Raw genomic sequence first — 13,488 nt, forward strand, 5'->3', positions numbered from 1 at the left:
TTGTTGACTAATAAAGTGTTCTCCACTGGCGTAGTACCGTCCGGCTTGGTCAACCGACCACAAATATGAATCATACTGCGTGATGGAAGCAGAGATAAATCTTGATGTTGAATTGCTATATGGATTTCATCACTATTATTGAAATATGATAATGAATAAGGCTGATGCGTATGAACTTCATAATGAGCTATAGACTCATCGAAAGCGACACCTGAATGAATGTCTAGAATTCCCTCCATATTATTGTTGTTGTTTTATACAGCACACTAATATGCACAATATTTTCTTCCACGATTTTCGACGATTTTCAGTCTCAAGCTTTTCAGGAATTTACTGTTCTGAGGTGTGAGCGGCCTGATAGCTCGCTGTTGACTGGTTGTTGATTGACATTTTTGTCTCTTAATATAGCCTCGACCGGACTTTATATTGTAAATGATACCCATTACTAAGATATGGTTTTTATATGTACTCGCACTGTGATGACTTCTCCTCGAAAGTTAACTAGGTTTCCGTCTTGATCAACTATACGAATTTGAAAATGATCAATGCTCCTCACAGCGACTGGAAGGTAAATGACTTGAGAGGGAACTTCTATAATCTTATATCCAGGTGGGACTGCTGGGAAAAATTCATGTATAGTATGTACTTTGCGATCGTTTATGTAAGAGCCTGTAGTAATATTACACTCTACACGTAAAGCGTTGACTTTGAGAATAGTGACGGGTAAGTCAGAACTATGTGTTTCGTTTTCAACGAGCGTGCGTCTAGTGAAGCCTAAAATTGATTCAATAGAATCTTCTGGTTCAAAATGTATTTTTTGACTGCACTGAATGACACTACGTAAAGTATTATTATTTGGTTTCAGACTAAACGATATACCTTTAGATGCTAATGCTTCTTGGAGAAAGCTTTCAATATCTTCTATTTCGTAGCTACCAGTTGGTAAAGTGATAGCTTCTTGACCTTCAATGTAAAACTTATTATAACCAACATCAATGTTTGGTATTGAATTAAATGTTAATAGCTCAACTAGACCAGGAACGTATTTTTTGTTTGGTATCAATTCGATCGGTGGAAAATAATATGTTTCGAGTACGGATGATGTTCCTGAGAGACTCAATGTCAGTGTATTCTCCATGACAGATTCATGTCAAATGATAGTCATTCTTTGAATGAGTATTTTATATACTAGTCGTCTTTTCTATAGTTTGTTTAAAAGAAATTTGAGACAAAGATGGCCGCAATTATATGTATTAAAATCTTGATATCTAATATAATTATACATGATTCTATTAACTTTGAGATAAAGCAATAGATCTATAGGTGGTTGTAGATTACCAAAACTATCAAAATACATAACCTCATCACCTTTCTTTTTGTATGCCACCCAATGAGTACCTGGTCCACGTTTATCATCTAAATTTACAATAGCTGCCTCTTTATATCGTGATCCATCAGCTGGCAGAGCATTACGCATGAAAACACCTCGAAAATTTACAATTTTTAGTATTTTAGCATATTTTCTTATATCATGATCTGTCAGTGCTCGATTAGGTAAAGTTATTTCGAGCTTTTTTTTTTAAACCTTTTCCACTTGAATATGGTTTCAGATGAAGACCATAACCTTTATGATATGGTTTCAAATAAAGTCCTTTACCAATAGCAATAGCTTCCATAGTTTCATTATGTCTATGAGTTTCTCTCAATTAATTTTGAGCGGCCTTAGCACTGTTAACGGCTTTTGCTATTGAAGCAGCTCCTCCAGCTAGAGCTCCAGCGGCGCTTAAAGCAGCAAATAATGGAATTAAAAAAGGAATCGCTCCATCAACTTTACTGGAAATAGGTAAAATACGGGGTATATTTATTTTACTTCTACCGCCAGCCTTTTTCACAGCTTCTTTGGCTCCTTTTATAGCCGAACGAATAACTACAAGAGCTCTATTGTTAGGCACACTACTTTTCGAGACCGTCTTAATAATTTTATTCAATGTAACTGACGGCTTTTTGATTTTTCTACATTTCTTTCGTGCTTGGCGTTTTTTAAATCCTCTACCTCGTTTCTTACTACCTTTCTTCATAGCAACACCCATACCAAGCTTACTTTTAACTTTCATAATGTTGGCTACAGTGAAGACAGCTGCTTTCTCACCAAAACTGCTATCTTTAGCTTGCACTCTTTCCCAAGCTTTGTTAGCTAGAATTTCGTCAGCTTTATTTCTTGTCGCAATATCCTCCAGATTTTGCGCATAAGCAATATCGTGTTCTTTACAAGCAACGTCTAGTGGATTTTTACCAGAATCTCCACGTGCCAATTGTTTGTTCAATTTTGTACCAGGACCACAATACTAATATCCAGGTAAGTGAGCTTCAATAGGCAAGTTATTTATAATCTCGTTCACTAGATCACCACCAGTCTTTCTTTTAGAGTACGTGATCATACTTCTTCGAAAGAAGAAGTATGATCACGTTAATGAAATAATATGTATGATCATGTTAATGAAATAAAAGATATATAAGCAGACTTTTTATACCTAACAACTCATTCATTGAGGTGTCGATGATGAGTAAACAACATGGATTTCAAAGAACAACCTCTTAAGCTTCAAGTCATTAATTTCGATAGAGTGGTGGAGACGGAAAAACAAGAAAAAAGACATGGTGAACTATTGCCTAATAGTATCCGTGCCGTTTTCTGCGGACCTAGTAATTGTGGAAAAACTAATTATTTATTAACATTAATCACTCATCCTAATGGTCTTAGATTTGAAAACGTATATGTCTACTCAAAATCCCTTAATCAGCCTAAATATACATTTTCGAAAGATTTATTAGAGCCTATTAATGATATAGAGTATCATGCTTTCAGCGAGCATGAGACAGTTGTTTCACCAGATAAAACACGACCAAATTCTATCATGATTGTTGACGATATAGCTACTGAGAAGCAAGATAACGTAAGAGCATTCTTCTGTATGGGTAGACATAAAAAAGTAGATAGTTTCTATCTCTGTCAATCGTACGCTCGCATTCCGAAGCATCTCATTCGAGATAATATGAATTTACTTGTTTTGTTTCGACAAGATGGCGTGAATATTAAGCACATTTACAATGATCATGTTAACTCAGATATGTCTTTTGAGAAGTTTAAAGCAATTTGTTCAAAATGTTGGAGAGACGATAATCATGGATTTTTGGTTATCGACAGAGACAGACCAATAAATTATGGACGATATAGAAAGGGACTTGATTCTTTTGCTATAAATATAGATGAGTGAGTGGATGAAGATTATTTAATTTCAGAAATTAAAAGCGTAAACATGGCTGACTTTGAAAGAGAAAAGAAGGTGCTCGAGCAATTATCCATGACTCGTGATGCCATAAAACGCAAGTATCAACTAATAAAACGCGGTAAAGCTGATTTAGAAAAGACATTGCATGAAACTCTTAAACCTATGGTTGATCTATTGAAGAAACTCGTAGAGGCAACTACTGATAAAAGTAACGCTACTACTGCTGAACAGCCAACGAAAAAGAAAAAGAAAATCGCGTTCGATAATGTTTTCAAGTCAGAAGTAGCAACTGACACTCCCTACAAATCTAGATATTTTAATAGTACTGCTAATGAATTAAATTCTACATTACAACCGCTTGATACTACATTTGAGTCTACTATTTCTATTGATGATAATGATGATGATCATGATGAATCATCATTTGATACAACTGCTATAAATTTGAACAAAAGTAGTTCAAATGTAACTACAGAACAGAGACAACAGCTATTGGATGATTCGATTGTAGGAAACTATATTCGACTATTGCATGAACCGCAACAGAAAAGTAATTTAGACAAGACATTTGGCGTTCGCTTGCATGAAAATACATATGTCATAGGCAATTCTCCAATTTCTTTCCAAAACGATAATGTGACTGTAAATGATAAAGCATTCAGCAAGACGCCTGGATTAATGGAACTTCTCTTTCGTAAAGAATCTGATTCTAAATTAATCAGTTCATTGGATATTGAAAATTATATAAAAATTCTTGAAATCACTAATGCTCATCGAAAGAGATACGAAACAAATGGAGAATATCATAATAAGCATGTAAATAAATTCAAAAAGTATATTGGTCCAAATTTATCTTTGAGCAGTAGCGATAAGAAGCGAAAATCGACTATTGATGGAAGAAGTCTTTTTCCTAACTATAAAATAGCTAGAAAAGGAACGTTATTTGATTATGTATATTGGAATGATCCAAACGAGCTCGTTGATCGATTGAGATATTGCTTATTGCCGAACAAACCGCCGGTAATTCTAGTCATGTTAATGAAATTCATTCAATTATTGAATAATTACGTGAAGCTGGCTATATATATTAAGAGAATCCTAAATATTACTCAGTAATAAAATGAGTCTTGATGTGTTTGGACGTATATTGAATAAAAAAAAGGAGGGTAATCGAGGTCCTCCTGGTATAGGGTATAATATCACTGAAGACGGACAATACGACGCGAATGACAAAAGAATTTGTTATATAGCCGATCCTCAGGAGAGTAACGATGCTGTAAACTTACGAACGTTGCGAAAAAACTAGTGAAGCTAACGTCGCTACGCTTACGACTACAATAAATAATCTTAAAAAATCTTTAAATATAGTTAGTTTAGTTTAGTTTATGTATTTACAACTTATATGTTACATTACTTTACATCTCTTATATTACTATTTGTGTCTCGTATCCAGTTTGTGTAGTTGATTATGTATGTGTATGTGTGTGTGTGTGTGTGTGTGTGTGTGTGTGTGTGTGTGTGTGTGTGTGTGTGTGTGTGTGTGTGTGTGCGCGTGTGTGTGTGTGTGCGCGTGCGTGTGTGTGTATATGTTGTGTAAATATGTGCCTTTGTAGATGTGTCTGCAACTCTTGTGGCCTCGTCTTCTACGCCTGCCTGTTCCTCTTTTCTTCTCATTTTTCTTCTGATTACTCTTCTCTTCCTCTTTCTCTCTCCAAGATCTGCCTTTTCCTCTCTTCTGTTTTTCTCTTTCTTGTATATTTTCTTTTGCCTTTTCACCTTTGCCTTTCCTTTGCTTTTGCTCTCATTCTTGCTAATCATTTCCTCTATCTTTCTCGTTATTAAGACATTGACACCTTTTTCTTGTTTCCTATTGCTCCCTCTGCCTTTCCTTTCCTCAACCTCACTTATTTTTCCTTAGTATCTTATAATTTGCCTTTTTCTTTCTCTTCTTCGAATCTTCTTCTTTCCCATTTTGCTCCGTCCTCCAATACTGCTTTCTCTCGCTTATGTAGTTGCTGTTACTTGTGTCTTGTGTGTGTGTGTGCATGAGTATGTTTATGATTGCGTGTATGTTTGTGTTTTGTGTGTGTGTGTATGTGTGTGTGTGTGTCGATGTGTCTGCGAGTCTTGCTTCTCTGTCTTCTGTTTCCGTCTCTCCTTAGGGTCTTGTAGCTTCGTCTTCTTGCTTTTCTTTTTCTTTCTTCTCTTCATTTCTTCTTCTTTTCCATTTCAACTCCATCATCCACGCTATCTTTTCTTTGCTTCCTATTATTATTTTTTCCCATTCTTCCCCTTCCATTCTGCTTTTTTCACATTTTTCTACTATGTGCTTCCAATTTTCTTCCTCTTTCATACACATTCTGCATCTCTTATTTTCTTCTTTTTCCCAATACTTGCTTCCTCTCGTTTCATTACCTAGCCTAAATCTTTCCCTTATTTGCAGGCCTTTTATTCTTCCCTCTCCTTGAATTTCCTTTAACCTATACCTTTTCATTTCCTCTTTCAGCTCTTTCCACTCGTTTATGTATCTTGATTTTTCTAGCTTTTCTTCTAGTTCTTTTTCATCTTTTTTCTTCAGCTCATCTCTTATTTCTTCCCAAAACTCTTCCCTCATTTCATCTCCCTCTTCTCTCTCTCTGTAAATTTTACTTTTTTCCAGCCTTTCCTCTCACTCCTCCTTCTTACCCTTTTTATCTTTTTCATTTCTTTCCCTTTTCTTTAGTTCTCTCAATGCTTCTTTTCTTATTGAGCCATCTATTTCTTCTCTTATTTTGTTTTCATACTTCATTGCTCTTTCTAATGCTGTTTCTTTCATTTCTTGTCTTCCTGTTTCCCATCGTATTAGGTAACTTGGCGTGTTTCTATCTAATCCTAAAACCCACTTTATGTATTTTAGTTGTAGTCTTTCTATTTCATCATATCTCTTCCATCCCCAGATTTCTGCTCCATACATAATCACGCTTTTCGCCAGAGCATCGAACAGGTTCATCCTTAGCTCCCAGTTTTCTCTAAATAGCTTTTCTCCTAGCCCCCATAACTTTCCGAGTCCCATATTTATTTTCCCTTCTACCTTCTTTATCTGCTTTTTGTTTCCGTTATTTCTGCTTATCACATATCCTAAGTAGTTGTACTCTTTCACCATCTCTATCTTCTCATCTTCCCATTCGAATTCTTCTTCCTTCCCCCTTCCTCCTCCTCTCCTGCATTTCATCATCTTTGATTTTCCTACATTTAACTCTAATCCCCTTTCTTCCAGGTATCTTTTTAATTTTTTCAGCATTACTTTCATTCCACTTTCACTCTTTGCCATCATCACTACTATATATCATCTACGTATCCTAATGTCCATATTTTCTTCCTTCCTATCACTACCCCTCCTTCCTGCACCTGCTTGATCTTCCCTTCCAGGTCGGCGAAGGCAAGATTAAATAGCGTGGTGCTCAAAGGGCACCCTTGCCTTACGCCTTTGAAAGTCTCAAACTCCCCAATTATTTCTCCTTCGACTTTTACTTTACTCCCAGTTTTCTTGTATATTTCTTCTATTCTTTTCCTAATTTTTCTATTTATCCCTTTCTCTTTCATTGTTTCCCATATTTTTTCCTCTTTATTTTATCAAAAGCGGCCTTCATGTCTGCAAAGAATACGAACAGTTTTCCTCCTTTTTCCCTTATTTCCTCCCCTATTATTGTTTTTAATATAAATATCGCGTCCATTGTTCCTCTTTTCTTCCTAAATCTCATCTGCGTATCACTTAGCGTTTCTTTAGCTTCTAGTTCTCTTTCCAGCTTTTTTCTCAGTATTTCCGCATATATTTTATATCCCGTGTCCATCAGCGTTATTCCTCTATAGTTTCCTACTTCTTCTTTCCTTCCTTTCTTATATATTAGTACTATTATTCCCTTTCTCCATTCTTCCGGATATCCTTCTCCGTTCCATATTCCATTTAAGCATTTTGTCATATCTTTTATCAAGCCTTCCGTGCCTTCCACCCAAGCTTCATTTGCTATACCATCTTCTCCTGTCGCCTTTTTCTTTTTCATTTTTCTTATTACCTCTTTTACTTCTCTTTCTTTGATTTCTTCACCTTCCTCTCCTTCGCTGTCTTCGGTTTCTTCCCCTTTACTTTCTTCCTGTTCTTTCTCTCCCAGTTGTTCCTTGAAGTGCTTTATCCATTCTTCTTTTCCCATATTTTCATCTAATCCAATTCTTTTCTTCCTATTGCTATTCACTTTATCCCAGAATTTTCTTCTCGTCTTATCTGTTCTTATTTCTTCTGCCAATCTTTTCCCTTCCTCTTCATTTGCTTTTCTTATTTCCTCTCTGTATTCTCTCTTTGCTTCTAAATATTTGCTTCTGTCTCCTTCCCCCTTTCTTACCTTATTTAACTCTGCCATCACCCTATCCCTTTTTGCCTTACATTCTTTTCTCCACCAGCTTTTTTTTGATCCTTTTTTTTTCCTTATCTTCTTTTTTACAACTGCGTTCTTCACTCTATTTTTTATATCTTTCCATTTATCTGTTCCCTCTATTGCATCTATCCATCTCTGGTACTCCCTTATACCTTCTTCACTCCAGTCGCCTATCATTCTTTCTTCCTCTTCTTTTCTTTCTTCCGCTATTTTGTCTCCCAATTCCACCTCTATTGGTAAGTGGTCCGACTTTATCCTCTCCTTTATTTGAACCTTTTTTATCGCCTCATCACCTTCCTCGTTACCTACTACATAGTCTATCGTTGACATTCCTCTCGCTCCTATATATGTTATTTCTCCCTCTTCATCTCCTTCTTTTCTCCCATTCGTTATCACTAAGCCCATTTCTCCTAGCCATTTTATCATTTCTTCTCCCTCTGCGTTGAACACTTTATCCTTGGCCTTATTTTCTTCTAGTTTTTCTTCTGTCTCCCATTCCCTTCCTTCGGTTCCTGTTCATGCGTTGAAGTCTCCTCCTATAATTATTGTTTTTCCTCTGTTCTCTTCTATCTCTTCACTTAGGTATTCATAGTTTTCCTTCTTCTCATGTTGCATATACACCGATGCTATCATGTATTCCTTCCTTCCGATCTTTATTTCTCCTACTATTACCTCACTTGTCCTTTCTTTCTTCCATTCAACCTTATTCATCCCTTTCCTCTCTCTTACCGCCATTATTCCTCCCCCTATTTCTCTCCCTCTTCTTCCTTCTCTTCTTGAATCTCTCCACTCTATACTGTACCCTTTCAGTTGTTTCTCCACACCAGTTCTTGCCCCTTGCCTCTTCACCCAGGTTTCCGTTAGCCCTATTATGTCGAATTCCCTAACATATTCTCAGTCATCTTCCTCCATGCTCCTCACCCCCGCCACGTTCCAGAATAGTATTTTTACTGCCTTCCTCCCCCCTCTCTCCCTTCTCTTCTCTCTTTCTCCTTTATCCCTATTGCTTTCGAAACCCTTCCACCCCTTTTCCTACCATTTTTCCCTCTCTCTCGCTCCACCACCATTCTTCTTCCTCTGATTTCACCCCGTTATGCCACATCTTTACCTCTTTACCTTTACTTCTTATTTCTTTCGCTTTCCTTCTTACTTCCTCTCTTATCCTTCTGTGCTTCCACGTCCAGTCCTGATCTATGTATATCTTTTTCTGTGCCGAATTCTTTTTCTTCTTCATAATTCCTACTTTTTGTTCCCATGATGCGCATCTAATTTGACACATGTTTTTTCTTCTTTCTCTCCGCTCATCTCTCTCCGTTGTTCCTCCTATTCTTCTCAGATTCACTATCTCTCCTTTCATTCCTAGTACCTCCCTTAACCAGACCTCTGCCTCCCCCTTCTTTTCCCATCTTAACTCCCCCTCTAGGTCTGTCACTATTATATTGTTTATCCTACTTTCTCTATCCATTTTTTCTCTCATATGCTCTAATTCTTCCTTATTGCCTACTTCTGTACCTCTTTGCTTCTTGTTTCCTCCTTCTATGCTTTCTTTTAGTTTCACGCATTCCTCTTCCAACTGGTCCATCTTCTCTCCCCATTTTTCCTGCAGTTTCTTTTCTCTACGTTCTGCTTTTTCTCTTTCTTCTTTCATCTCTTTCTTTCTTTCTTCTCTCTCTCTCTTGTTCTTTCCTAACTTTTCCTATTTCCTTCTCCCACCTTTCTTCTCTTCTTTTCCCCTCTGCCTCCATTCTTTCCATTTTTCCCATTATTTCTTTAAACATTTCTGTCCATTCTTTCCTTTCTTCCTCCCATACCTCTCTTAATTCCCTTATGTCTGTCCATTATTTCTTCTGCACCACTACTTTTTCCCCCTTCTCTTATCGTGTTGTCCAGTCCTTCTCCCCCCTCCCCGTCCATCTCTCTTCCCTCGCTCTCACTCTTGCATCTCTTTGCCTCCCTCATTTCTCCTCTAATATTCTCCCTCAGCCCCTCCCCGCTCTCTCTCCCCCTCGCCACCTTTACTCTTTTCTTCTTTTCCTCCTCTGGGCCTTTTTTATCCAACCTTCCACCTTTATCTCTTAATTTTTCTGTTGTCACAAATCTTTCCATCCTATCTCGTACGCCTTAATTCGATTCTCTATAACTACCCGTGATCCCACCTTTATTCCCTGTCTTACCTTTTCTGCCTCTGCCTTTACTTCTTACCGCCCCTCCTCTCTGCTTGTCTTTCCCGCTTTCTGGTTTTCTCTCTTAACCTCAACTTTATTTTTTTTCTTTATTCCTCTCTCTCTGTTTTTTCCTGCTCCTCTCCTGGCCTCTCTCTCTCCTCTCCACTTCTCCTCCACCTCCACGCTCTTTTCACCTCTATTTCTCTCCTCAAACACTTTTCCTCTTTGACTTTCTCGCCAAAACTCGCGCTCACATCCAAGAAACGTCCACACTTCCCTCAAGTGAAATCTAACCCTCCATTAATTATTATTTGAGTCGATTAAATAAAAAAAGCAGAGCTTTCAAATACTGATGAATCATCGCTGTTGATGTAGTCGTCACAAATTGATTTTTTCGATCATCTGGTAACGAATTTCTCAGTTTTTTATACATTAACCCTTTAACGCCTGAATTGCAGTTCTTCAGTAGTCCATGTTTGAGGTAGTGCCAATCAACGTAAAAATGATAAAAATGTCTGAAAATTCATACTCGACTATTTTCGGGTATGCTCTTTCGATTGGCGTGGTTAAAAATTTAAAAAAATTTAAAAAAACCATTAAATTTTGCAATTTAAATAAAAAAAGCACGATTTTTACAATACATTTTTTTTCAAACTCGATTTTCACCTGGAACCACCTGTTCATTTCACGCAGAACCTTTCAAAATCGTGCAATAATACCTCGAACTTAAAAGTTATGGACTTATGATAATAAATTTTGGCATAAAAAATTCAAAATGGCGCCCAAAATGGGTCAATGTCAGGGTACATTTTCATTATTTTTTTTTTCACGAACGGTCAATTTTAGAAAAAAATTGTATAGAATAAAAAGTGTTTAGAATCACTCAAAAAATACGCCTGAATTTTTTCAAAATAGTTTAAAGACTTTTTAATTTTTTTTAAAAATTGTTAAATTCAAAAATCCAAAAACTTCTCAAAAAATTCTGAAAAAATTCACACTTACTCTTTGAACGATTTTAAGCAACTTTTCTTCTATAAAATTTTTTCCTAAAACTGATCATTGTTGACTAAAATGGGTTAAATAGAAAAAATTATTTACTTGTTGAACGAAATTACATTTCTGTCCACAAAGCAAATTTTTTTAACATTCTTTATTTAGTTTACTTTCCTTACTTTTTCTTTTCTTTTTATTTTAAATCTGTTTTATATATTTTTTATAAAATGTAGCAAGTATATCAAAGTTAGTTATTTTTATTCGATTACTTATCATAATAATCAGTATAATTATGTGTGATTACCATATTCTTGATTCTCACATATTATAGGGATTAATTTTACTTTATTTATTTTGAAGATTTAAAATATTGCTAATGATTTTTTTCTGAACCGAAAATGTCGCAATTATTTCAAAGATAGTTTCTTTTATTATTTTTCATGTGCTCTATAATTATACGTGATAATTCTAACATATCATAGTAATTATTTTTACTTTATTTGTTTTCAATATTTTAAATATTTCTACTGCTTTGTTTCTGAAACATATTGTAAAAATGCCAAAGAGAAAAAATGAAACATCGGCTTCTGCTACTGTTTCAAAAAATCGTCATAAAAAGAAATACAAGGTATCGTCTAGTTCGATAGAATTTGATGAAGAAGAAAATTATGATGAAGCTGTTTTTATTCCAAATCCAGATAGTTCTGGCGAATCTGATGGTGATGATTCACGTTACGAAAATGAAGATTTTGATGATTCTGAAAATGAAGTCGAAGAGTTTTTTCCAAGTTCATCTTATAGAAAAGTTCTCCAAGGATATGAACCATCCCAGAAAAAACTTGAAGATGACCATCAATTTGTTTGGGTTGACGGAGAAAAGAAATATCATTCTAATCTGAAAAATGAAATATTACTGTCAGAAAAAGATAAAAACTTCATTTCCCAATGCTCTGACTCCAAACTATTCGAATTGTTCTTTTCTACAGATATCAAACAATATATAATCGAAGCTACTAAAATAAATGGATATGATCTGACTCCGGAAAAATTGAATGCATTTTTAGGTATAATAATATTTACCATGTTCAACAAACGTTTATCCCAAAGAGATTATTGGTCAAAAGATCCTTTTCTTGGATGTGCTTTAGTACCTAATGTTATGAGTCGCGATGAATTTGAGGAGATAAAATCAAAGCTCAAGTTGTCCAAACCGGAAGACGAAGATTCTAACGATAGAGTCTGGCGTGTTCGATCTGTTTTCAACATTTTTAGAAAAAATCTTCTTATTTTTGGAGTTTTTGCAACGGCTCTTTCGATCGACGAAATGATGCTAAAATTTTTTGGAAAAACTGTGTTGAAGCAATTCATCAAATCAAAGCCCATTAGATTTGGTATCAAACTATGGGCTTTATGTAGTGCAAACGGGTATGTGTTTGACTGTGACATATACTGCGGAAAAAACTCTGAAAATAATGATTTTTTACCAAAATGTGCATTAGGCAGCCGTGTTGTCATGCAAATGTTGCAAAATGTTTTGGAAAATATATCAATTAAAAAGCTGAGTAAGTACCACGTTTATTTCGATAATTTATTTTGCTGCCCTGATTTATTAGTACATCTACACAAAATTGGAATACAAGCAACAGGCACGGTTCGAGAAAATCGTATCAATGTAAAAAACAACGTTGACAAAAAAGATAATAGAGGTACATATGCAGTCAAACATGATACAGAAAGTGGTATCAACTTTATAACTGTTGTAGATTCTAAGCCAGTTTCTATTTTGTCAACTGCCGCAGGTGTTACTCCTCTTTCTATAGTAAAACGTTTTGACAAGGAACAAAAGCAGAAATCTGACATATCATTCCCCCATGCATTTTCGGTGTATAACAAATTTATGGGCGGAGTTGATATTCATGACCAGCGATGTAATAAGGTTGTGCCTATTGTGCGTTCGAAAAAATGGACTTGGATTATACTCATGAGAATGATTCAATCAAGCATCACCAATTCTGTAGTTTTGAGAGACTTGACCGATTCAGAAGATAAAAAACACTCTACAAAAAGCTTTGCACTTTCATTAGCTAAACATTACATGGCGAAGAAGGATTTCAAAGGACATAAGTCAGAGATTGTACAAAAGTTTAGATATTGTTCGGGAGAAAAATGTGAAAAGCGAACTAACAGGATTTGTGAAAATTGTGAATTGTATTTTTGCAAAATATGTTTTGATACAATCCACTGATAGTCATTTAAAATAACTTTTTAAAGTTTAAAAAACGTAAACCTTTTAAAAAAATTATAAAAAAACGTAAAAAAAATTAAAAAAAAATAAATAAAAAAAAAAAAAAAAGAAGAAGATTCTCGGAAATCGTCCACCTCCAAGTGGTGAGAATCGGGCAACATTGTTGATAAAGACAATGGCAAAGGGCGATCTTGATCTCTGGATTATATACTTACAAATATTACACCCAGACTTGTATATATATGCCTGTGTGTATATGCAGATTTTCGGCCATGTAGTGCACGAATAATTTTTTCTATTTAACCCATTTTAGTCAACAATGATCAGTTTTAGGAAAAAATTTTATAGAAAAAAAGTTGTTTAAAATCATTCAAAGAGTAAGTGTG

The 13,488-nt window shown here is 35.4% G+C and overlaps 1 protein-coding gene across 1 annotated transcript; it reads left to right on the forward strand.

The window, feature by feature from the left end:
- The first annotated feature begins 11,413 nt into the window (after positions 1 to 11,413).
- On the forward strand, positions 11,414 to 13,102 carry LOC131674609 (piggyBac transposable element-derived protein 3-like). Its single transcript, XM_058953382.1, has one exon. The coding sequence runs from the start codon at positions 11,414 to 11,416 to the stop codon at positions 13,100 to 13,102; it is 1,689 nt and encodes a 562-aa protein (XP_058809365.1).
- The last annotated feature ends 386 nt before the right edge of the window (positions 13,103 to 13,488 follow it).

This window comes from Phymastichus coffea, unplaced genomic scaffold (genome assembly GCF_024137745.1).
Source record: "Phymastichus coffea isolate CEN01 unplaced genomic scaffold, Cenicafe_Pcof_1.1 PCOF00014, whole genome shotgun sequence".
NCBI lineage: Eukaryota > Metazoa > Arthropoda > Insecta > Hymenoptera > Eulophidae > Phymastichus > Phymastichus coffea.